The sequence below is a fragment of the Perna viridis genome, chromosome 2 (assembly GCF_037379345.1).
Source record: "Perna viridis isolate PV_CMFRI_1.1 ecotype Kerala chromosome 2, ASM3737934v1, whole genome shotgun sequence".
In the NCBI taxonomy this organism is placed as follows: Eukaryota; Metazoa; Mollusca; class Bivalvia; order Mytilida; family Mytilidae; genus Perna; species Perna viridis.
The window spans coordinates 2,131,187-2,157,499 of record NC_142446.1 but is presented as its reverse complement, the minus strand read 5'-3'; the positions used below and the strand labels follow the sequence as shown (position 1 = coordinate 2,157,499).

General features: G+C 32.7%; 1 protein-coding gene and 1 long non-coding RNA gene across 3 annotated transcripts in view; both read left to right on the top strand.

Annotated features, from left to right (window-relative positions):
- The first annotated feature begins 1,537 nt into the window (after nt 1–1,537).
- Nucleotides 1,538–7,535, top strand: LOC148623281 (uncharacterized). 2 transcript variants are annotated; one of them, XR_015919408.1, is made up of 3 exons: nt 1,538–1,704; nt 6,668–6,758; nt 7,229–7,535. It is a non-coding gene; the product is annotated as an uncharacterized LOC148623281 (long non-coding RNA). The 2 variants fall into 2 exon arrangements; XR_015919407.1 differs by lacking the exon at nt 1,538–1,704 and having other exon boundaries at nt 3,806–6,758.
- Nucleotides 7,536–9,971: 2,436 nt separating this feature from the next.
- LOC148623280 (3-oxo-5-alpha-steroid 4-dehydrogenase 1-like) overlaps nt 9,972–26,313 on the top strand; it is a 30,072-nt gene continuing 13,730 nt past the window's right edge. The window contains exons 1-2 of the mRNA XM_088565012.1: nt 9,972–10,315; nt 22,947–23,116. Of these exons, the coding sequence (XP_088421138.1) occupies nt 10,005–10,315; nt 22,947–23,116 (481 nt within the window). The 5' untranslated portion in view covers nt 9,972–10,004. The remainder of the gene's footprint in view (nt 10,316–22,946; nt 23,117–26,313) is intronic.

The following is a 26,313-nucleotide window of genomic DNA, read 5'->3' as shown; positions in this document are numbered from 1 at the left end:
AACAATGAATATGAATTGTAAATAAAATATATAAGAAAAAACATCTTGTTCTGTAATAAAACTATACTAAAGAAAGGCCTCCTTACAAACAGGGTAGCTCAAAACCGATAGCACCTATTAAAATCGTTAGCGACAGCATAACAAACATATTTACTATCAGAGCATCATAACACGGGCCAAAGTTTGAATGTAAGTAACTTGAAAACATATTATAACAATAAAAAGTTCAATCTTCTTATAAAAAACCATCATACTTAAACCAAAAAAAAGGGGGGCGAAGGAAACAAACCACGAATGAAATCATGGAGAGAAAAAAAATCAACAAATCAATCGTTTACCCAATAGAACTCCATAACGGGTCAAATCTAGTACACGCGACATGTTAACATTGAAAGTATGAAAAAGAAATCGGTTTACCCAATAGAGCCCCATAACACGGATATGATCGATGAAAAGGTTGAGTGTGTCTGTAATAGGTGATGAAATGGTCGACTATAAAAATCTAATTATAATAAAAATGAAGGGCAATACACCATTCAAAAGCTCTTAACGTTCCAAATGTAAACATCAATTGTACACCTTACAATTGTTAGGATAATCATTAGTGGTTAGTCAAAATTTCAAACTGAATACAAAAAATATTAACAATAATTAAACAAAAATAATTAAAACAACGATAAAAATTAATGTCTGAGTGGTAAACATTGCACAACATGTCCTTACACCTGAAATGTAGTCATAAAGCTCAATAAAAAGCGGTTAAAATCAATATATGGGCTATTGAAATCACCAGTAAAATGGGAAGTTTCAAACATCTGTCTAATACGTAAGACATCTATTCAAATTACACAATCAAGTGAACACAAAGAAATTCGAATCAAAATTTAAAATCTACTCAAAGTGCCCATTCAATTTGACATTATTACACAAAGACAACGAAATCATAAACAAATAATTTACAAAAATAATTAAAAAACAATTAATGTAAATGAAAATGTAGAAATAAACAAAATATATAAACGAGGAAAGGTAACTCTAGTCTAGTCGTAATACTCCCTTTTTTATACTTACCTGTTTATAGTATACTATATAATGACACTAATAAGGACACTTAATGAGGATACCTATGGAGGTCGTTTCCTCCCTCCTAACCTGTAAGCCCCCCTCTAGATCAAAATATCCTTCGTTCCCGTTATTGGTCCCCCACGTAAGCCACTTCCAGTCTCCCAATGTCCACTTCCGGTCCCCTCTCCCCTACCAGTCACTTCCGGTACATGGCCACTACCGGATGTGACGTCATGCGCATGCGCATTGGGGAGCATCACCCTGCATCACCCGAAAAATAATAAGCGTTTCCCACATGTATACTACTTATTCGCGTATTTTCTCGCAATTGGATGCCCATGGTTTTAGATTGAATCCAGCAATTGCCATCATTTTTCTCGCTTCGATGAAATACTTTGTAGCCTCGGTTTCGTCTCGAACGATTGAAATCATGTGTCAAGCGCCTCTGTCGACCTTTGCTTGGTATGTACACGTGGATCAGGCTGAGTGGCTTTTGTTTGGACTCTACTTCCATGACTGCGATATGCGTTCATTACCGCCTGAAGCCGTTTAACGTATGGAAATATTTTCCATATGATTGCTACATCACCGTATCCTTTTAGCGTGTGAGGTTTTGTCAGATTCATTTGTGTACCTACAGTAAGTTTCATAATTTTAAAATAGGTTGGGGAATTCTTTTTCTTCGTATTTGAAGAGCCAATGTTCTTGAATAAGTAAGATGGTTTAATGAGATTTGTACAAAAATTGAGTTCCCTCTAATATTCTGGACGTTTACACTTCCGACTTCTTTACTGTGGTAGGCAGTAATATTTTTTATCTGTATTGCCATTGCAAAATTTGTCTGGCCCTGAAAAAGGCTTCTTGGTCTTATTACTTATTAGCGTCATAGTTCTAGCTCCATACGAGCTAAAAATATACCACTTAAATATCATACACGTGTGTTCTACGCGCGTTTCTTGTATGAGAACGGGAAGTTTACATGAAATGATCGGTTAGCATTGAACATTATCCAGTTTCCGATTCAGTCACAGGTGCTCGTTTCAAGACTACATATTTATGTCTCTGGATACAGGTATCAATCCTAAAAAGTAAAACATAAAAAGGGGTGATGAGTGCCTGTCGAAAGAAAGTCTTCACATTTCATGCAGGGCGGATCCAAATATTTACAGAAAGGGGCAGTTATTCCGGTTCTAGGTTATTATTTGCTCCTTTTTTGCAAAATTCTACACAAGCATATAAAAAATAGTAACCCAACCCCGAAACCATGATTCTGATGAATCTGTCATGTTTCGTGCATTTCAGAACAGCAGCATTTATAAAAATGTTCAGGCCGTTACGTCGAAAGTGTAATTCTTTTATTTATTGCCACAGTAGACATTTTTTATCCGATATCCCTCTGAATACAAAACCTTTATTATTCTCTAACGGTTATGTCCTTGCGGTGTTTAATCCTGTGGGACAATTTAGAGATGTATGTCCGCGTATATACTCAAGTAACCAGTGCGCGGACACCAAATGTCTAGTCGTTGATGCCGACAATATTTTAAATCAAGATACACGGAAAGATCCATTAAATCAAGGAACCCAAAATTTAAAACCCATTTTAAATTGTCAAGAAGTAGCATAGAGACTAGAATTAATTGTTCAAGATCAACTTGATTTTACCCACTTATAAACTAATTCTCATGTTTATATTGTGCAGAAAACACTATAAATGGAGGTGTTGGAGAAGAGAAATATCAGTGGGGCCTTGGCCAATTCTAACAATGCTGGGGGTTTTGTTGTCCTTATGGTAGAGATCTTTCCATTAAATTACCATTAAAAACGTTAATTATTTCTATGGCAAGCCAAAGTTGACAAAAATCAATATTTTGTAATATAAAAGATTCATTTTCTAATATTTCAAATTCCTGATTAGTAATATTATAAAATATCACACATTTTGTAATATTACACATTGAATTTGTAATATTACAAAATATTAGAAAATCAGGCACATTTTTTAACATTACAAAATGATTTTCTAATAATAAAAAATCGCAACTGAATGCGACAAATCCATTTTCTAATATTAGAAAATCAATTTCTTATATTAAAAAATCGTTTTTTAATATTAGAAATTCAATTGAATTTTTAATATTAAAAAAGTGTTTTGTGATATTAGAAATCTAATTTGTAATATAAGAAAATGAATTTGTAATATTAAAAAAATCATTTTTTGATATTAGAAAACACTTATTTTCTAATATTACAAATTCATTTTCTAATATTATAAATTCATTTTCCAATACATCCTCCCAAGTCAGGGTTTTGAGTCCACCCTGGAGGTAGGATGTTTCTAATATTAAAAAATCGCAACTGAATGCGACAAATCCATTTTCTAATATTAGAAAATCAATTTCTTATATTAAAAAATCTTTTTTGAATTTTGAATTTTTGAATTTTTAATATTAAAAAAGTGTTTTGTGGTATTAGAAATCTAATTTGTAATATAAGAAAATGAATTTGTAATATTAAAAAATCATTTTTTGATATTAGAAAACACTTATTTTCTAATATTAAAAATTAATTTTCTAATATTACAAATTCCTGATTTAGTAATATTATAAAATAATCACACATTTTGTAATATTTGTAAATGAATTTGTAATATTAGAAAATGAATTTGTAATATTAGAAAATCAGTCACATTTTTTAACATTACGAAATGATTTTCTAATATTAAAAAATCGCAACTAAATGCGACAAATCCATTTTCTAATATTAGAAAATCAATTTCTTATATTAAGAAATCGTTTTTTAATATTAGAAATTCAATTGAATTTTTAATATTAAAAAATGATTTTTTAATATTAAAAATGTGTTTTGTGATAAAAGAAATCTAATTTGTAATATTGGAAAATGAATTTGTAATATTAAAAATCATTTTTTATATTAGAAAATGCTCATTTTTGTCCACTTTTGCTTGTCATATATCTCACTAGTATTTGTTTTAATAATTACAATCATTACAGTCATCCATTGTGTCATTCGAGGGGCAATAGTACACGCTTAAATAAAAGTATCAAGTGCAAATGAACACAAGTATCATGTATGGCGTGATAAAACCAAGCATTCAGAGATTATCGGAATTCCACCTGAAGAAGTCCAATGGTCATAACTAAGCAAAAAAAGAAAAGAAAAAACACAACAAACAAACCAAAAAAAAAAACATACAAAAAAAGCACAAAAAACAAAAACAAAAAACAACGGAAGAGAACACAATTCAAACTTGACTTGTAACTTGTCATGGTTAAGCAATGTACCAAATACTTAATGTAAAATAAAATCTACAATCATGATAACAAAAAAAAGCGGAAAACTATGTTCATTGCGTAAATTTTCAATGTCCATCGGCCATAACAACGGACCGTAACGAAATTTGAACTTGACCTGCAACTTGTCATGGTTAAGCAATGTATGAAATATCTGCAAGCATGGCGAAAATGATACTGCAGGGCCAAAACTCAGCAAAAAAATCAACAGACCGAAACAAAATTGTTATGGTGAAGCAGTGTATCAAATATCAAGCATGACGAAAAAAGTGCGAAAAACTAATTTGCCAGACTGACAGACTGACCAACTGGATTTATTCTCCGAACTAATTACTTACTTATGGGGCCAACTGTAACTATTTATCACCTCGTGATCAGCTGTTTGGAGAGTGGGAACTTTACAATGCAGATTGTGCCAATGGTATTGAACGCATTAAATAGAAAAAAAAAAGAACGAAAGCACTGGACGCTACGAAGATAACCATTTCGGACAGAAGTCTAAGTATTCTTTCCGCTATATAGATGACGTATTGTCTTTAAACAATCCTAATTTCGGGGATTTGATACATCGCATTTACCCAAAAGATACTACAGACACTGTGAAGTCAGCCTCATATCTTGACCTACACTTAGAAATCGATGGTAAAGGAAAACTGTTGACCAAACTTTACGACAAACGTGATGACTTTTCATTCAGAATTGTCAACTTTCCTTTCATCTGTGGCAACATCCCTTCTGCACCTGCGTATGGAGTGTTCATATCACAACTCATACGTTATGCCAGAGCCTGCCGAAACTACGCAGACTTTTTGTATCGTGCTAGAACTATAATAAATAGGCTTCTGGAACAGGGTTATGTTGCTACAAGATTGAAGTCATCACTACAGAAGTTTTATGGTTGACATCATGAACTCGTGGATCGTTATGGTGTATCCATCTGCACCATGAACATTGATTTATTCAACGGGTCATAGTTTTCCTTTCCTCGTTTGTCTACCCCGGACCTGACTTTTTATGAGCAACTCGGCGGGTGTTTCTAGAAAAGCAGAGGACGCTTACCCTACCGGTGCACCTGGTCCATGCTCCCAGTTTTTAGTGGAGTCGAATTGCTCATTTGTTTTTGTTACTTTGTATGTATGATTTTAGTTACTTTATGTTCTTTGTTGTGTATGTCTGTTTTCCATGTCTGGTCTTTGTCCCTGGATTGCATTCTTTTGATTGCCGCTATAACCTTGGTTCCCATGATTACTCTTTCAAAACCCATACCAAAGCCGATAAACTTAGATCCACGATAAACTCCAAAACGACAAAGATTTGTTTTTGATGAACCTGATCTAACATTATTCTAACTGATTCTACGGTTTTTGCCATTTTTGTCTAGCTTCCATCTCAAATGTGAAATAAATTGCATTAACATATTTAACTACATTTCAAATCTAAGAACCAGAACTATCCGGAACTAATTTACAAACGTCTGTAAAAACTCTTTACAGAGGGTTGCGACTTGAATTTCTAAGAATGTTCAATTATTATTGTATTTGTATCATGATGTTTCTCTTGTTGCAAAAACATGTGCCTGAGCGTTTTCAAATTTATTTAAATTTGTCTTGTCCATGACTTACGGGGAAAGTATGTGCTCAAAAAATTATTGTAATACCTTTACAGTATTAATTACACAGATGATAAATTTGAAAAGAAAAAGTGTATAAATGAATACTTTTTCATAATTACAAGAAAAAAGTGTTGTTTTTCACTTAAAATGTTTAAATAAATTGTCAAGAGCTTCATTAAATTTCTATATCATATATTGTGTTATTTCTTCAAATAAATAAGAATATAAAATCAAAACAATAAAGCAGTAACTAAAATTGAAATACATAAATATCAACTTTTTGCCCCTTGATAAAATATTGACCCAGTTGCAAAGAGATTCACTAGAATTAAAATTTTGATGTGCTTTTTTTTAATAAAATCCCATTCAATTGAATCAAAAGCCTTCTCAAAATCGATGATTTGATGGGGGCAAAAAAACTCAATACCTCATTGTACTACTATAAAACATTAATATCATATTTTTGTTTTTATCAACGTTACATTATCATCAATGTTTTGTGTTTCATTGTTTTTGTTCTATACATGTATGTACAATGTACATGTATTTGTATTGATTGATGTACACTGTCTGCATACATGTATGTGTAATTATATTCAGATTGTACTTCTCAGTCAAACACAAGCCCAAGTATTTTCAACATGAAGGAACTGTTAAATCCTTGTTTAACTTTCAGGATGAAGGCTGTGAAGTGTAGAATAAGTTCGGGGAGATGATTTAGTGACATAAGCCAGAAGGAGCACACAAGCACAATAGTCAGCAATGAAGTTAGTACATTTTTCAACATTTTTCCTTTCTTCTAAGTATAAAAATGTAAGAATTTCAAAAAGTTTTGGTAAAAATACACCATTTTCTTTAATACAGCTTTGTGGAAAAATATGGAATACATTTTCCTCCTACTTTCTCTAAATTAAAGTGTAGAGAAAATAATAGACTAGAATTAGACAATCATATAAGACATTTGAAGTGACTAAGCAGTCAAAAAAACACTGGACTCAGCTTCTCCAAGTAGTAGGGATGCAAAAAACTCGGTTACTATTTTGGTGTGAAACAAGCAATCATACCCACAAATATTGAGCATACTGTATATATCTGCAGTACATACATGTATCATCTTTCCAGAATTAATTTTGAATTTTGGAAATATGCTCCAGTGCATGTACTGAATTACAATGAACATTATATTTATATATATGAATGAAAATGATCATTTTTTTATTATGTTTTACATTTTTAGGCTGTACTAGTCTTTGCAGTTGAAATCCAGCCTACATGAAGTCATTGTGATAGGGGGATAGACCAAATTAGGACTAGTGTACACTGACTCTGAATGGCGATTTCAACACACGATAAAAAACTATGGAATGTTAATGAATATCGAAATATGAACAAAATTGTTGTTTCCTTGAGTTAAAAATAACATTGAAGTTGAATAAGAAACATATAAGATAAAGTATGTACATGTATTAAATGTTACTACAAGATTTAAAAGAAGAATTCGAATGTATCTTTTATGAATTGTAAATAAATCTTGTTTGCATGTATTTTTGTCATTAGTATTTTAAAAAAGGGTATAAGCCGTGTTTTCATTAAGAACAGGCTGGAGGCCAATTTGCATGCTTTAAACACCTGTCTGGTCGGTTCAAGTGGACACTATTACATATCATTCAATTAAAAAGGAGTCCGAAGATAATCCCATTTTCTTTTTAAAGTATGGGTTATTGTTATAAATGGTTAATACTGAGCTCTTTGTTTTATTTTTAAATTCACCTTCTGATAACGAAGGACATTTAAAAAAAATCAATTTAAGTCACAATTATTGAAACAAATATCCTTAGGTACACGATAGTCTCAACTAACTGCATTTCTCAGTTGCTACACGTTATTCCATAGATATCTATGTGTCACGTAAAATCGCTTAGTTTCTGGATACATAGTTCCAAAGACGGGTACATTAACATATCCATAAACGATAAAGTCTTAGAATATAATTTCAACAATGGTGTCTAGTACAGGAACATTAGCCATGCATTATAAAAACACACAAATGGCCAAAATAGACAATCATTATTGACCATTAGCTTATCTTTAATCAACCTACTGAACAGTAAGCCGACTCTGTTTGGGACACTTTACAAGATCACAACTTACTAGAAAGTGTTTAAACAGGTATTATATCTGTTCTAAGACAAACTACATCACTCCGAAAATTATACAAAATATTTCTATGTAAAAACAAATCCTTCTCCTTAAGGTTGCATTGTACAGATGGGATTAATTTAGGTGCACCGTTTCTTACACAAAACTGACCATTTTGTAAAACTTAAAAATATGAGGTAATACTTGGTGGAAATATTGATTGTGAGTAGTAGAACAATCGTACATAAATAGATACAATACTAGTGAAGGTGAAGACGTGTAAAATGCATGCTTAAAGCTATCCGGAAAGATTCAGGTCCTCACCGGATTTGGTTCTCTACCCTGCACCAACAGGCTATTTTTCAAAATTGCAAAATTTCGCAGGAACTTTAAGAATTAAAATCATGAACAAATGAGCAGCAAAAGGTACACCTTTTATTTGTTTTTTTTACAATAATACCATGCCAACTTACTTTTTCTGGCAAGTTTTTAAGTGCCTGATATTTTAGAAAACCTGTTTTCTTTACAATTAATTTAGGGAAGGCACCCAAAATTTGTTATGAAAACTGATGTATATTTTTATTATGTACCATGGCTACAGATTTTCATAACAAAATAGAAAAGAATATCTATCTTATTTATATGGATCTCCATACATGTAATATAAGGTTTTGAAAAATATGTACTTTGTACAGGAAAAAGCTGTTAGATTTGCTTGTTTAAGTGTCTCAATATAGCTTTATTTCCACAAATTGTCATAAAGTTATCTGCAGTGACCTATCTATATAGTGGAACCTAATTCAAGTATGAAGAAAATACTTAAAATTTGCATTAATACGGAAAAGGACACGGTTAAGAAAAATGCATGCAATCATGTGGACAGGTGGCTAGAACAAAATCTATATCTGATTTAATAACAGAATAATTATATAAGAACATATATTTGATAATAATCACTACTAAAGTAAAGCATGAAGTAAATGAAACAAAATGATAACAGCTCTTCGACTTTTACGTACGTATCTACTCCACGTGTTTTAAGGTGTAATTAGGTTTCATGGGTATAGCCAGGTGTATTGTCATGTGCTAGTATGTTAGGTCACATACCTTTTATACCTTGGTCATATAAGTACTTTCGTGTTTTCAGAAGGGAGCCACGTCTGGAAAATTTATACCAAGATAGTTCTTATTCATTCTTGTTCATAAAAAAAATCAAGTTTTGTGGAATTCATACACAAGAAAATATTAGAACTTTTGTCTTCTCAATATTTATTTTAAATTGCCAATTTTCACAATAAATAGCGAATTTATTCAACAAAACCTGTCACATGTATATGATGCCCTACATGAAATGTACCGTAATAGATTTTTTTACGTGGTATTGACATTTTTTTTATTTAAGAAAAAATATAACAAAAATAAATAAATATATAAAAATATATTGCGTGCATGTGTGTGTGGTGGGGGTATAATTGTTCTTAGATTAATTGAGACCTAACATATTTCGTTGGAAACTAATCGGGTCGTAAATTTTGAAGAAAAAAAAAACAATATAATGAACTTGTAATTTCATAAAAGATTCCCTGCATTCGGAGGACCCTTTAATCCTGGACGTACCCATTGTTCCCATTTCGCCTTAGCTATCAAATTAGGTACATAAAATTATTCCCATTTCGCCTAAGTGTGTGTGTGTGTGTGTTTAATTGTAAATGTGATGTCCATATTAACATTGTTTTTAGAAATGTTGATATTGTTGACTCTGTTCGAATCCTCGACAGGGTTAATGTTTCGCCAGATTCTTAGATGGACTTTAATTATGATCACGTGACGTTGGTAAATACTACTCACGTGATCCACACTTAATTGCCGTCGAGATGGTTGATGTTCAATACTGGTGGGAAAAAATAATTTCTGTTGATAATGACATTTTAAACTACTTATCTTACTCGTATTTTGCGACTTCGATCATTGTAGTTTTTGTTCTACAAGTTGTGAGTGCTCCTTACGGTCGTTATGCAAGATCCGGATGGGGGTACTCATTTAACGCCAAATTAGCTTGGTTTGTTCAGGAACTCCCGTCCCTTTTAGTTCCAGTTTTTCTGATTTTTATATCCAACAAATGGACTCTACTGTCTTTCTGTAACCGAATAGCGTTAATCTGCTACATTGTACATTATTTTCAAAGGTATGTATTATAATGATCTCTTCAAGTAGGTAAAGTTGTATCATTGTTAGTAAATAAAACCACGTGTTCTATTTATATATGAAATGTTAAAAGATATTGTATGTAAATTAAGATTTAATTGGCTAGCCATATATTAACATTTCTGTACTAAAAATTAGCATTCACTTTTTGCTATTTAACTTCTAACATTGTCAACCACTGAAGTGTTATATTATTCAAATACAAAATATGTACTATGTTTCTAGTCCTGTTTAGTAAAACATTTTAGCTTTGAGAGGCTGTCCATGTAAAAGTCAGGCAAATTTTTAAAAAATAAAAAAAAAAGAATGGTTGGAAATCCTATTTTCAAAGCCATTTCTTTAAGTAATATTAAACAATAAATTCTTTATATAACAGGTTTAAAGCATTCAAATCAGACTTTACAGCATAATTTTAAAATAATCTGGGATATTTCTAAAACAAACTAAAAGGAATACAAAATTTTGCACTTTAAATTGTGGAAATAATGAACCCATTGATACAATACAAAAGTTTTGTTTAAGGTCAATTGTATACAGTACAACAATAAGCTCCTAGGAAAAATTGACATACTTGCACTACATAAATAACATTTACATCACAATACACATCACGTGTATAGTTCAAGTCCTTTTCATGCGGACATACACAGATTATTAGTCAACATACAAAAAAAATGTATAATGCATTATAGAAGCAAATGCAAATAAAATTAAAATGGAAAAGCAGCACTGTAAATAGACAACAATTTAAAAGCATGTAAGCAAAGTTGTTATCAACAGCAAGCAGAACAATGGCATGACTTCAGAAGATTCTTAAATTGAGTAAAAGAGGATTCTTTGTGAAAATGGACTGGCAAGTCATTCCAGGTTTTTGCAGAATTCAACCAATACCTTGATGTTCTGACACTGGGCAGTTTTGCTGTGTTCTGATATCAGAAATTATATTCATTTTCTTTTATTTCAGGTCATGTGGATATACTGGGCTCGGTCTATTTATTATCTTATAAGTTTCAACTGCAATATTTCTTATTATTCTTATTTTCAGTGATGGTATTTTTCAATTTTGTCAAAAGCTCCTCATATGGACTGGTGTAATCTTTATAGATGAATTTAAGGACCCTTTTCTTGAATTTTATCTATTTGATTAGTATTTTCCTCACTACAAAAGTGACAGGTTCAATAATTAAAGTTGGACAAGATCAAAGAGTAATAAACTGTTAACCTTCCCAGTTTATTTAAGTGTTTCACTACCATTTTTAGAACATTTAACTGTTAAGAGGCCTTTTTACTTGTGTTGCCAAATGTGGAATCAAGTCTAGGTGTTGGGTCACTCTGTCCGTCTGTCAGTCCGTAACACTTCAGCCTGCTATAGTAAGCCTCTTACACTACTCAACAGAAATTCCTGAAACATGGTATTTAGCAAGAACTCCATATGTAGTTGTGCATTTGATTCTCTAGTTTTTATGGGAGTTATGCTCCTTTTAACTTAGGAATTCACCTTAAATCATCATGTTTCATCTTGTCATCACAACTCCTCTGTAACTATTCAACTGAATTTCATTAAATTGGTATATAGCAGAACACCTTATGTATATGTTTACATATCTTCCCTGTATCAATTTGTTCCGATGGAGCAGTGAAGCAAATAGAGTTGTCACATTCTGAGACATTTGTATAATAATGATTTGTTGTGACATGCATCATTAATTTGATCCTCTATCCTACATAATAACACCTAAATGAACTGTCCTTTACTACCATACATCGTGTACTAAGTTACAGCCCTAGATTAATCCTACGAGGAGGAATGACCCGGGCAGCAAAAGCTATATTTTTATATAGCCTAGCTGGCCGAGTGGCCTAGGGCGCTGGACTTAGTGCAGGTGGTGTTGCCATAGATGTCACAGTGGTACGAGTTTGAGTCCCTTGGAGGGAACGACCAAAAAATTTCATTAAACTTGGTATGTAGCCATAACACCATTTGTTATAGTGCATATTGTCAGGAAATTTTGATTCTCTGATTTTTATTGGAGTAATGCCCCTTTGAACATAGAAATTTACTGAAAATCGTCATGTATTAGTTTGTCATCACCACTGTTCATTAACAACTAACTGAATTTCATGATAATTGGTATGCAGCAAGAACACTTTATATCATTGTGCATATTATGAAGAAATATAAATTGTCTAATTTTTATGGGAGTTAAGCCCCATTGAACTTATATATTTACTAAAAATCATCATGTACATGTATCAGCTTGTCGTTGCGACTCCTCTAAGACTACCAAACAGAATTTCATAAAACTTTTATATATAGATAGAACACCTTAATTTTTATTTTTAAAATTTTATTCTTTAATTTTTATGGAAATTATGTTCTGTAGTAATGTATATCTGTCCGTAACACTTTTTTGTCACATTTTTTCTCAGCAGCTATAAATCACAGCTGCATTGTGATTCAGGTCCAGAGAGGGATTGGTCTAGCTTGTAACAGATGTTGTCTACATGTACATGTATATGATTATGAAATTTTAGCTGGTAATCTATTGTTATGCCCAAAAGTTTTATTTCATCCTCACATTTTATAATATTATTGTTAAGATGGAAAGAAATGTTTTTATCACAAGTTTTTCGCCCAATGGCAATAACCTGAAATTTATCAGGGTTGACTTTCATCAGATTCACTGCAAACCAATCTATCAATTTTAAACTATCTGACAATTTTGTTTTGACTTGAATATTACCAACTTGCACACTGCTACAATGCCATGTGAATTTAAAGATAAATTGAGTGTCATTTGTAATCTGAATGGTGAATTTAATCCAAGAAGCTCAATATTAACCCTTCACAACAATTCATTTTTGTTTAGTTACGTTTGAAGTTGATCACAGCTCTTTACTTTATCCTTATTCTGTAATGTGATGTTATTTGTGGCATATAAATTCAAACGATTGAGATAAATTGATTCAGTACATTAGTACTTCGATCGATTAACTGAAATGGTTACAGAGAAAAAAATATATACATGTAGAAAGCAAGGAAATTCATTGAAAAAGGGTGATAACTTTCTATTTTGGTGCAAAATTTGGTTGTTTTGTTAGATTAGGGAACTTTAAAATCTTTTTCTGAGCCATCCATTGTTACATTAAAAAAAATCTTTTGCTATTTGACATATCTACTTGTTTGATATAAACATTACATTTGACCAAAAATTCAGTGGGATAAAATTTACCATGAGCCAACCATATCATAGGATCTGCCAGATTTTTACATGGACAGCCTTAAACTTTATTGTTATTAACTATGGAAACACCCATTGTTATTTCCATGTAGGTATAGGAGGAAGACAGGTGCCTTAATATCATTATTAGTAGTGTTAAACTTAAATAAGTTAAATTACTTAGCTAATTTTTTTTAATATATCCACACAGAGTTTGGGGGTATATAGGAATCACCCTGTCTGTCTGTCTGTCCATCATTCCACATTCCTTGTAAGCACAACTCCTCCTAAACCACTCAAGGGATTTTGATGAATTTCAAAGACAGTTTGGACATCATATATAGATGTGCTTTAAGGAACATAATTACAGTTGATGGACTCCAAAGGGAGATAATCCAAATTAAGGGTTTTACATGCTAAAACCTTGTAAGTGCAACTCTTAAACCGCTCAAGGGATTTTGATGTAATTTTATAGGAAGGTTGGGTATGATATACAGATGTTCATGAAGGAATACTGTAAATACAATTTGGCCATCAATTTTAATACTTGTACAATTGATAAAGAATTATTTAAAATTTATATTGTTTTCACAATTTAGGGTATAAATTTACTTAAAAGTTCAATCTACCAGTATTTGCCAGTATTTACTACTTGAATCTTGTTTGCCAGTCTGGTAAATTATGGTAAATACAGGCCGTAAATACCAGAGGTAGAATTCAGCCCCAAAATGTTGTTGATGGTACCTACATTTACTTTATTTGGTCTGGAACCCCTCAAAAATTGAGTCAATATTGTTCAAACTTTGCTGAATCATTGTTAATGTTATATTGAGTATCTACTACATGTATTATGGAGCAGATTGATTATTTTTCCCTACTGTTGTACATTCTGTTTGTAATCCCTAACTCAATAAGTATTCAACAAATACAATTTCAACTTTGCACAGTGTTTGTATACATATTGAATATGTGCATGTTTTATTACGGAGAAATTTGAAAATTATTTACAATATAAAATGATTTTTTTTACCTATTAAACTTAGCCGTTTTTACAGCAGTATATGATTTCCTAAATACATACCTTAATTTGATGTAAAAAAAAGAATTATGATAAATCTTTGATGTAATTTTGATGAAAATTTTACAAGAAGATTCCCAGCGGAACTTGTCCTCAACTGTGTGCATTAGAGTGATCCAAAGATTGACATGATTGGTGTAATTGGTGTATTTTGACACCTGTTTAAATTGCCATTTCTGGCACTTGAACTATTTATTAGTTTTTTTTAAACATTTTTTTTTTAAAATCATCAATATTTTTTGGTAATATTTTTGATTGAGGTAAGAATTTTTCTGAATTTCTGAAAAGTCTTTTGTCAATGATGAACATGGTGAGGGCTAAAAAAGTCACTGCCTTAGGTAATTTGTAACCCATACTATAGTTTTTTTTACGCCTGTCTTTGTAGACCAGACATATTAGGTTTTATGGGGGTCTGTCAGTCTTTTGTTCACACTCCACACATAACAAAAACACTGCAACCAATTTTGTAAAACTTTGGTGAATAAATATTTTCTATATATTTGAGCTCCCTTTGACTACTTCAACAACTCATTTGTTATATTTAAGCATTTATAGGATGTGACCATCTTCAAAATTTTAATGACCTGCTGTTAAAACAGGCTTGCAAAAATTGGGTTTCATTCAGATCATTTTTAGCTCATCTGGCCGAAGGCCAGGTGAGCTATTGCCATTACTTGGCGTCTTTCGTCGTCGTCGTTAACAATTTTTCAAAACTTCTCCTCTGAAACTACTTGACCAATTGGAACCAAACTTGGTATGAATGTTCTTTTGGGTATCCTGCATAGAACTAATGTGGGGATTTTTGATCCAAAAATAAAATTAAAAAAAACACTACATGACCAATTGATACCAAACTTAGTACATATACAAATATTTCTTGGGGTATCCTGCATAGAACTAATGTGGGGATTTTTTATCTGTCAAAAAACATGGCCACCATTACTAAAAATTGAACATAGGTGTCAGACAGTAGTTTTTCGTATTTATATTGCTCATTTGCTTTTGTTACTTTGTATGTATGATTTTAGTTACTTTATGTTCTTTGTTGTGTATATCTGTTTACCATGTCTGGTCTTTGTCCCCGAATTACATTCTTTTGATTATCGCTATAACCTTGATTCCATTGATTACTCTCCAAAAATGTTAGGTTTAGTCAAATTCTTTCAATAGCTGAAATGATCCTTATTATTAAGACTACAAAAGTCTTGAGGAATGAAAGTTGTCAGATGATTCCTTGTAAGAGTTCTTGCCCTTGAAAGGGGAAAAAATGACAGATTGTTTTTTGTTTTTTTTTTTACAGATTTCAGCCAGTATCTGGAAAACTATGATTGATATAAACTTTCAATTGCTGAAATGATCCTTATGATTAGTCCTATCAAAGTCTTGAGTCGAAATTGTTGGACAACTTTTTGTTTAATTTATTGCCCTTGAAAGGCAAAAGTCAACCAGGTGATCAATTCTGGCTCCTGGGAGCCTCTTGTTAATGTTATTTCTTTCAAAAATTTTCTCCTGTGACACAACTTGACCAATAAGAGCAAAACTTGGTATGAATGTTCTTTTGGGTATCCTGCATAGAACTGATATGGGGATTTTTGATCTGTCAAAAACATGGCCGCCATTACTGAAAATAGAACAAAGGGGTCCGACAAAAGTTTTTTGCATATATCTCTAAAACAGTTAGGTTTAGCTTAATTCTGAATGTGGTAAAAGTGTTCAGCATGATGAGATCTATCTGTGGTCAAATTTTCGTTTTAATCCATTAAGCCATGTTGGAGTTATTGCCTTTTTTGTTGTTTTTAGCTATTTTTAGCTCACCTCGCCAAAGGCCAAGTAAGTTTATGCTTTCAATTGGTGTCCATCGTTTTCGTCATTGTGGACAAATTTTAAAAAATCTCATCTGAAACTACCTGACTGACGGTTTTAAACTTAGCTTGATTGTTCCTTAGGGTGTTCTTCACAAAATGACCATTGGGATTTTTGATCCATAAAAAAACATGGCTATCATTACTGAAAATAGAACATAGGGGACAGAAAGCATTTTTTTTGTAAATAACTCAAAAAACGTTGCCTTTGGCAAATTTTGGGCAGGATAATATTGTTCAGCATCATGAAATGGACCTATGCCGAAATTTTCAAAATGATACATCAACTGATGTAGGAGTTACAGCTCCTGAAACAGTTTTTTTTGGGTCATTTTTTGCATGTGTAACTTTGAAAATCTTCTCAAAAAACCTTTGCACAGAATTCAATGAAAGTTGGCATATATGTTCCTTAGGGTATCCCACACAAAATGACTACTGGCCACTGTTACTTAAAATAGAACATAGTGGTCAGAAGGCAGTTTTTTGCAAATAACTCAAAAACCATTGCCTTTAGCAAATTTCTGGCATAGGGTAATATTGTTCAGCATAAGATCTATCTGTGGTCAAATTTTCGTGTTAATGTGTTAAGGGATGTTAGAGTTAAGGCAAATATGTTACTAAAAATAGAACATAGGGGTCAGACAGAAGTTTTTCACATTTATCTTCAAAACCTTTAGGTTTAGCAATTTGGATAAGGTAAAAGTGCACAGCATGATGAGATCTATCTATCTGCTCAGTCTTATTGGAGTTATTACTCTTTTTTTTTTTTACTTTTTTTTTTCTTTTTTTTTTTTTTTTTTTTTTGCTATTTTCAATGTTATTTCCTTTAAAAAAAATCTTCTCCTTTGACACTACTGGATATTGATTATGATTGTTCCTTAGTTTTGAGCATTGGGAAATTTTATCCAAGAAAAAATACGACTGCTTGTACAAAAATTGAATGTTGCTTATTGAATTAGATGAGCGAATCAGGATTAACTAAATTCTAGTTGGCATTTTGGAGTGTAGATAAAGTTTGAATTTTTTTGAGAAATTAAAGGCTTTCTTTCTCTCAATCAATTGGAAAATCTTTCTTGGAATGGCAAAAAAAGGTGAAATTAGTTCTTTTGAGATTATGGAGTCTTAATTTGATTTTAATATGTTGTTCTTATGTGATGAGAGGCTTTATTTATTGTGATCAAATTCTTTGACTGTGTCACATGTCAAACCCCAATCAAAGTTAAAAGCTTGAAAGATGTATCCATACTTGCCCTAACACAGTTCAAGGTTAGACCACTGCATGTAAAAATGTTCCTAAAAAAATTCTGTATATATTATTTGAAAAAAAATTGCAGTTGTGTAATGGTATTGGATTGTTGTCAACCCTGTTGTCTTTGTCATCCTCATTTGTAGACACTTTTTTTATGCAATAACTAGAGTCATAGTTGGTATTGATTATGGGGTTATGGCCCCTGCTAACTAACTGGTAATAGGCCCACTCACAACACAACTAATTTTTAGATTTATTTTATATTTTTTTTCAATGAGAGGGAGTTTCTCATGCTAATCTGGTATTTTCAGTTTTCTTGACCTAAATATGTAAGTTTTATAAGCACTGCAAAATTTCATTTTGGGACTATTTTTCAGCGACATGCTACGTGAGGTCATGTATGTTGTGCATCTGTGATACACATTTTTTTAAAAAAATATTGGTTAACTATGACAGTTACGTTTAAAATTTGTTAAATAATTTTGGGATTTATTCATTTTAATCGGGTAAGTTACTGTATTTAATCATTTTCCATTGTAGACTAGAAAATATTGCCACAAATTAGCCATTATTTCATATGCAGTAAACAAACAGATGGTTATTTGGTTCGTCAAATATTCCTACACTGTTGCTTGTATGTCATGCAATGACATAGAAACTAGCGATAATTTTTATTCTCACTCAACTGGCGTGAGATTGAAAATTATTGTATAGCAAGATCAAAGCGATTTAAAAAAAATAGCGATAAAGTATATCTTTTACCGACAACACTAAACTAAACCCATCAAGTGACAGTTACCTGAAAACAAATGTTCAAGCTTTAGCTAACAACTAAACAAAAGTTAAAAATAAAATCATGCATCCATAAAAAATAACAATATAATTCTTAGACTGAAAAATGCAGCAGGGCCCTTCCTGTGTTACTTAGTATTGTAGTTGTTCACATTAACCTGAATCAGTATTTGTCTTTGACAATCTAACCCTTTCTCTTTGTGAGATGATTGTTTAAGGAGTGTCATAATCACTGGCATATAAAGAATTCAAATGTTATGAAAGTTTAAGCCTGAAGTGTCACTATCACTTTTATCAAAGTCTCTATTACTATTTACCAAATTGTGTCTCTATAACTAATTAATGATTGTTTGTATCATAATGCAGTATTCAAACAGTTGTCTATCACTATTAAACTTGTATCATTATAACTCCTATTGTCTACAGTCAATATCAGTTCTTTATTCCTGTGAGAAATTTTTACTGAATTAATCCAGTTTTGAAACATTTTAAAAAGTCTTGTCCTGAAGCTCCATGTTTTGTTAGCGCATTTGCCAACTGAAAACTACCATCTATCCAGTTAATGCTTTAATTGCAATTAATTTGGCTAACATCCTCCATCACAAAAGCGTTTCCAACAAAATTCCCCCATATTTCAAAGACAAATCCATACCAATTATTTCATATTCCTATACTTCACCCATTGCATCCAAAATTTTCAATTATAAAAGGCTGTTGCAGAATCTCGAGATTGAGGACTTCAAGGCTAAACCACCTGACTGTTCTTGCAAAACCTCTCCGTTCAAATATGGTCCTTCTGGTCACGTCGTTACGGGAGATTTAACCATCATCGAAAACGAATCTCTGCGTAATATCCTTTCTAAAGGTCCCAAGTACCGTGAATCACGCTCCATAAATTGGAATTATAACTTTAAAGTTCTTATGGATGCCGTGGAGGACTATGCAAGAAAATGGATAAAACGAGAACAAGAAGACATTGATTTTCTGTCAGAGTGGTTAAAGGCCGTGAGGTTTTAAGTAGGTCAATGAGTGTCAAGGCTACATCAGTTTTTAAAGACCCCGACGTATCAAAAACATTGTCTACTATATATAACAAATATGTTGTCGTAATAGTAGACAAAGCCCAAAACAACATTGCTTTTGTCTGCAAAACATTTTACATCCAATGTTTATTATCAGAGGTAGACGTAGAAAATAATAGCAGTGATAAGACCTATACTGCTACCACACTCTCCAAAGAAGAGATTGTGGAAAACCATAAATCTGTGCTCTTTTGGTCTCTCTACCAAGGACGATGATTGTGATTTACCATCTATGTACTGGATTCCTGAACTCCACAAGAATCCATACAAACAACTTTTTATAGCTGGATCTGCAAAATGTACCACCAAACCTCTTTCAAAACTTTTAACTTCTATATTCACAACTGTCAAAGAGGGTCTGCAGTCCTACCACAACACTTGTTACTCCCGTAGTGGTATTAATTCAATGTGGATCCTGAAAAATTTGAAAGATCTTTTGGAAACAATTAGTTCAAGACTATTATCTGAATATAATAGCATTACAACCTATGACTTTTCAACACTGTATACTTCTATTCCCCATACTCAGTTAAAATCCCAACTTAAAAACATTATACATAGTTGTTTTTCCAAAAAAGATGGTACACCTAGATACAAATATATAGTTCTTGGTAGAGATTCCTCATACTTTGTAAGAAATAATTCAAAATCATCTTCCGAATATACAGAGGAAGATGTTTACAAAATGCTGGAATTTTTAATCGACAACATATTTGTCCAGTGTGGTGGACGTGTTTTTCAACAAACGGTCGGCATTCCAATGGGAACAAATTGTGCTTCTTTACTTGCTGACCTATTCCTTCACTCTATGAGGCTGACTTTATAGCTGATCTGATCAGAAAGAAAGAATATCATTTGGCTAGATCCTTCAATCTCAGTTTTCGCTATATAGATGATGTATTATCTTTAAACAATCCTAATTTCGGGGATTTGATACATCCCATCTACCCAAAAGAACTTGAGATAAAGGATACTACAGACACTGTGAAGTCAGCCTCATATCTTGACTTACAATTAGAAATCGATGGTAAAGGAAAACTATTGACCAAACTTTACGACAAACGTGATGACTTTTCATTCAGAATTGTCAACTTTCCTTTCATCTGTGGCAACATCCCTTCGGCTCCTGCGTATGGAGTGTTCATATCACAACTCATATGTTATGCCAGAGCTTGCCGAAACTACGCAGACTTTTTTGTATTGCACTAGAACTCTAATAAATAGGCTTTTGGAACAGGGTTATGTTGCTACAAGATTGAAGTCATCACTACAGAAGTTTATGGTCGTCATCATGAACTCATGGATCGTTATGGTGTATCTATCTGCACCATGAAAACTGATTTATTCATCGGGTCATAGTTTTCCTATCCTCGTTTGTCTACCCCGGACTTGACTTTTTATGAGCAACTCGGCGGGTGTTTCTAGAAAAGCAGAGGACGCTTACCCTACCGGTGCAACTGGTCCATGCTCCAAGTTTTTAGTGGAGTCCGAGTTGCTCATTTGCTTTTGTTACTTTGTATGCATGATTTTAGTTACTTCATGTTCTTTGTTGTGTATGTCTGTTTTCCATGTCTGGTGTTTGTCCCAGGATTACATTCTTTTGATTATCGCTATAATCTTGGTTCCCTTGATTACTCTTTAATTTCTCCATTCTGAATTGTCTGCTTTAAAGCACTAATTTCAATTCTTAATCTTCTTTCAGTGACTTTCTTGTCTGAGTAAACTGCCTGATAAAATCTTTGTTATCTGTGTAACATTTGATAGAAATACTAATTCCTACTAACTCACTATATAAACTTGCTAATGAAATAACACAATCCACACCATCTGCAAGAGCTAAAGCTTCACTTGCGATGGTACTCCTTGCAACTCTCCTGATTTTCTTGGATTGCCACATTACTGGATTTACTTTTCCATTTGCTCCTTTCAGAAAGATTACAAAGCCACCTTGGCTTCCTCCTTCCGGTAGATTACAAAATGAGGCATCATTGAAAAGCAGCATCTCTGCATTATTTCCAAGATCTTTAAAATTAACCTTAACTTCATTATTCTGAACCTTTCGTACCAGTCTGTATACATTTATCAAATCTTCAACCGTGCTTTTTGTTGCTGTTGCTGAAATTCATACAACATCAAAGGAAATATCAGGTCTGATTTGCTTAGTAAGCCACAACAGTTGCCCATTTTTTAGCTCATCTGGCGGAAGGCCATGCGAGTTATTGCCATCACTTGGCGTCTGTTGTCGTCGTCATTAACAATTTTTCAAAACTCTTTTCCTCTGACACCACTTGACCAATTGGAAACAAACTTGGTATGAATGTTCCTTAGGGTATCCTGCATAGAACTGATGTGGGGAATTTTGATCCTTGGAAAAGCATGGCCACCATTAGTAAAAATTTAACTTAGGGGTCAGACAATAGTTTTTCATATATATCTCCAAAACTGTTAAGTTAAGCCAAATTTTGATGGGTTAAAAGTGTTCAGCATGATGAGATCTATCTTCGGTCAAATTTTCATTTTGATATGTTAAGCCATGTTGGAGTTATTGCCCTTTTTTTGACGTTTTTTTTTTTTTCTATTTTGAATGTTATTTCTTTCAAAAATCTTCTCCTCTGACACCAGCTGACCAAATGGAACCAAACTTGGTATGAATGTTCCTTGGGGTATCATGCATAGAACTGTAGTGGGGATATTTGATCCATCAAAAAACATGACTGCTGTAGAACAAAGGGGTCAGACAATAATTTTTCACAAGTATCTCTAAAATTATTAGGTTTAGCAAAATTATTTCTATAGCTGAAATGACCCTTATTATAAGGCCTTCAAAAGTCTCCAGGGACCAAAGTTGTCAGGTGATTCCTGTAAGAGTTATTGCCCTTAAAAGATGAAAAATGACAGGGTTTTTTTTTTACAGTCTTCAGCCAATATCTTTAAAATTATAAAAGAAAGACACTTTCTATCACTGAAATGATCCTTATGATAGTCCTACCAAAGTCAATGTCTTGAAAACTATGACAGATTAAAGGAAACTTTCAATGGTTGAAAAGATTTTGTGATAAGTCCTACCAAAGACTTCTTGAGTCAAAATTGTTGGACAACTTCTTGTTTAATTTATAGCCTTTGAAAGGCAAAATTGAACAAGGTGAGCGACTCAGGCTCCTGGGAGCCTCTTGTTTTTTGTTTAATTGATATCAGTACCAGTAATAGGTTTTAATGGTATACATAAGTTACTTGCATGTTCTCTTAAGGAGTAGTATTGGAACATTTTCGGTGTCATGGAAATATAAATCAATTCTAGACCTGTAATACATATTTATCTAATTGCAGAGCTTTGATATTTCCTTTCCTGATCAGGGGAGGTAAACCAACCCCTTTTGTGCCATTTGCCCTAGCTTTAGTATTTTGTGTTGTAAATGGTTATCTACAAGGAGGATATATTCTCTACCGATCCCCACACAGTCATCTCAAATGCCATCATGATATACATTTTGTGATAGGTGAGTTTAATTTCTTTCATTCGTTAGGAAGACTTTAACCAGCTGGTATTTCCATGTTCAGGCAAGAGGAGATATTACAACTTGCCTAAAGAACATTAGGCCATTTTATATGCTGTTTTATAATGGTATTGCACTGATGATGTGTCTGTAGACACTTGGTTTTGTGCAGAAGTATGAATATTAGTTTGTTGATCTATATAAAGTTTTAAAGCAAAGATCGTAACCACAAAAGAATGGTTAGTATTGATTTTTGGGTTATGGCACATAAATAAACTGCCTTGTATTACTGATATAGTTGTTGAGAATAATGTAGCGAGGACATTGACATTGTTATGTTTATATCATGTGATGTTTTTTTTATACTTTTCAATTTGCAATACAACATTCCACATGCAAACTATCTTCTTTCCTTTTTGCCCATTTTGCTATGACAAATCTATATTTAACCAATCTTCTTTGATTTTCCAAGTCAGGCACAATTCAGTTGTAGTCCAAAATTAAGCCATGTTTGATTTCAACTTAAACTGCATTCTAGGGATTATATGATTTGCTGGATCTAAATTATATCCATCAACACCTAAAAGTTCTGAAAGTAGCCATTTAGAAATTTGATTTTGAGTCTGTTTTTAATTGGTCTGAATTGAGACTTGTATGGTTAAAAATTAAACTTTCTTTGATTTAGCAAAAACAAAACCAATTTTTTAAAACTGAATCAAAGCCTTTATTTTGATTTGTATAGGACTGTCTATCTAAATGGGATGTATTATGGTATACCAGTGTCCACACTACATACAATAACTCAAAATGCTGCCATCAATATTTGTGAAACTTTGGTAAATCATTTCTTTTTTTATAAATTTCCACTTTATTTAGGTATGGGACTTCATTCATACAAAAATGAGGTTATTTTATGTTTTCGTATTACCTTTTACTCAAAAAACTTTTTGAGTGTCAATGAAACTTTGGAAAATTATTTATTGTCACTCATGATGTTTCCCAAGGGGATATGGAAATGTCAGCATCTATCCATCCTTCCGGGTTTTTGTACACTTTTTGGTAATGCTCCTACCAAATAAGTTTGTTTGTTTTTGGTATGTGGCCTTATTATGAAGAGTTACAGATTAAGTTCGACTTTGGTTATGGTCCTTGGACTTAGAAAATTTCAATGAATTTAAATTTTTCCACACTTTTTTTTGTAATGCCTTTACCAATTGATTTTATTTTATGTATGCAATCTTACTATGAGAAGTTACAGATTAAGTTTAACTCTGGTTATGGTTGAATGATTTTTACAGAAGTTACAGCCCTTGACTTAGAAAATTTCAGTGAATTTAAAGTTTAATCTTTTTACAGGAGGATAATTGGAACACTGTTCTTTTTATTCATGTTAATGTAAGCTCATTTTTAATTTTTGTAAATTTATGATTTATTTAGAATTAAGGGACTTGTTCATAAAAAAAGAGGGATTTTTCAGTGTTTGACCAAAACTCTGTAGTTGTTGCACCCTCTACCATTGTTGTATATTTCTGATTTTCCAGTTTAAACAAGGTCATTTGAATTTGGAATTATTTTGGATACAAGAAAAATAATAGGACAATTATTTATAAAACTTGCCCTAGTCATGCCACCATTAGTAAGTTTTCCTTGCCTTTTGTTATCCAGCTAACCCTACCCCTTAGCCATGACAACATTACTTACTCCCTTACCTTTTGTTATCCAGCTAACCGTACCCCTTAGCCATGACAACATTACTAACTCCCTTACCTTTTTTTATCCAGCTAACCGTACCCCTTAGCCATGACAGCATGACTAACTTTCTTACCTTTTGTTATCCAGCTAACCTTACCCCTTAGCCATGACAACATTACTAACTCCCTTACCTTTTGTTATCCAGCTAACCTTACCCCTTAGCCATGACAACATTACTAACTCCCTTACATTTTGTTATCCAGCTAACCGTAATTCCGTAGCCATGACAACATTACTAACTCCCTTACATTTTGTTATCCAGCTAACCGTAATTCCGTAGCCATGACAACATTACTAACTCCCTTACATTTTGTTATCCAGCTAACCGTACCCCTTAGCCATGACAACATTACTAACTCCCTTACATTTTGTTATCCAGCTAACCTTACCCCATAGCCATGACAACATTACTAACTCCCTTACCTTTTGTTATCCAGCTGACCTTACCCCTTAGCCACGACAACATTACTAACTCCCTTACCTTTTGTTATCCAGCTAACCGTAATCCCGTAGCCATGACAACATTACTAACACCCTTACCTTTTGTTATCCAGCTAACCATACCCCTTAGCCATGACAACATGACTAACTTTCTTACCTTTTTTTATCCAGCTAACCTTACCCCTTAGCCATGACCAACTCCCTTAGTACAGTTCGTTTTACAAATCATTTTAAGCCTTTGGCCATGTGAGCGTTTGCCATCACTTGGCATCCATAGTCGTCAACAATTATACAAAACTCTTCTCCTCTGAAACCACTTGACCAATTACAACCAAACTTGGTATGAATGTTCCTTGGGGTATCCTGCATATAACTGGTATGGGGATTTTTTATTCATTTAAAATCAATGCCACCATTACTAAAATAGAACATGGGGTCAGACAGTAGTTTTTCGCATGCATTTCCAAAACTGTTAGGTTTAGCTAAATTCTGACAGGGTAAAAGTGTTTAGCATGATGGGATCTATCTGTGGTCAGACTGTGCTTTTGATCCATTAAGCCATGTAGGAGTTATTGGTCTTTTTTTTGATGTTTTTTTTTGCTATTTTTAATGTTACTTCTTTCAAAAATCTCAATGGAGTGTTAGATTAGAGATGTGTGCATATTGTCAGGATTTTATGTTTAAAGTAAATTTGCAGTCATATTCTGTTATTGTATTGTCAACAACAAAAAATGCTACTGATTTCTGTTTGGAGTTGGGTGTTTTAGAATGGCAACAAAATTGGGTGTCAATAGTGCTTAGTCTATCCCCATAAAAATATGATTTGCGTGTCCACACTGGTCCCCAAATGTTAAGGGTTCAACAGGCGGCGGGGGTATTTGTCCTGTTAGGGGCAACGTCTAGATTGTCATTTTCTAAATTCCAAGGCAATTCCAAATTCAAATAATACCTTGATTTTAGGACTTTATTCATAATAAAGGGGGATTCCCGATATTTGCAAAATAACT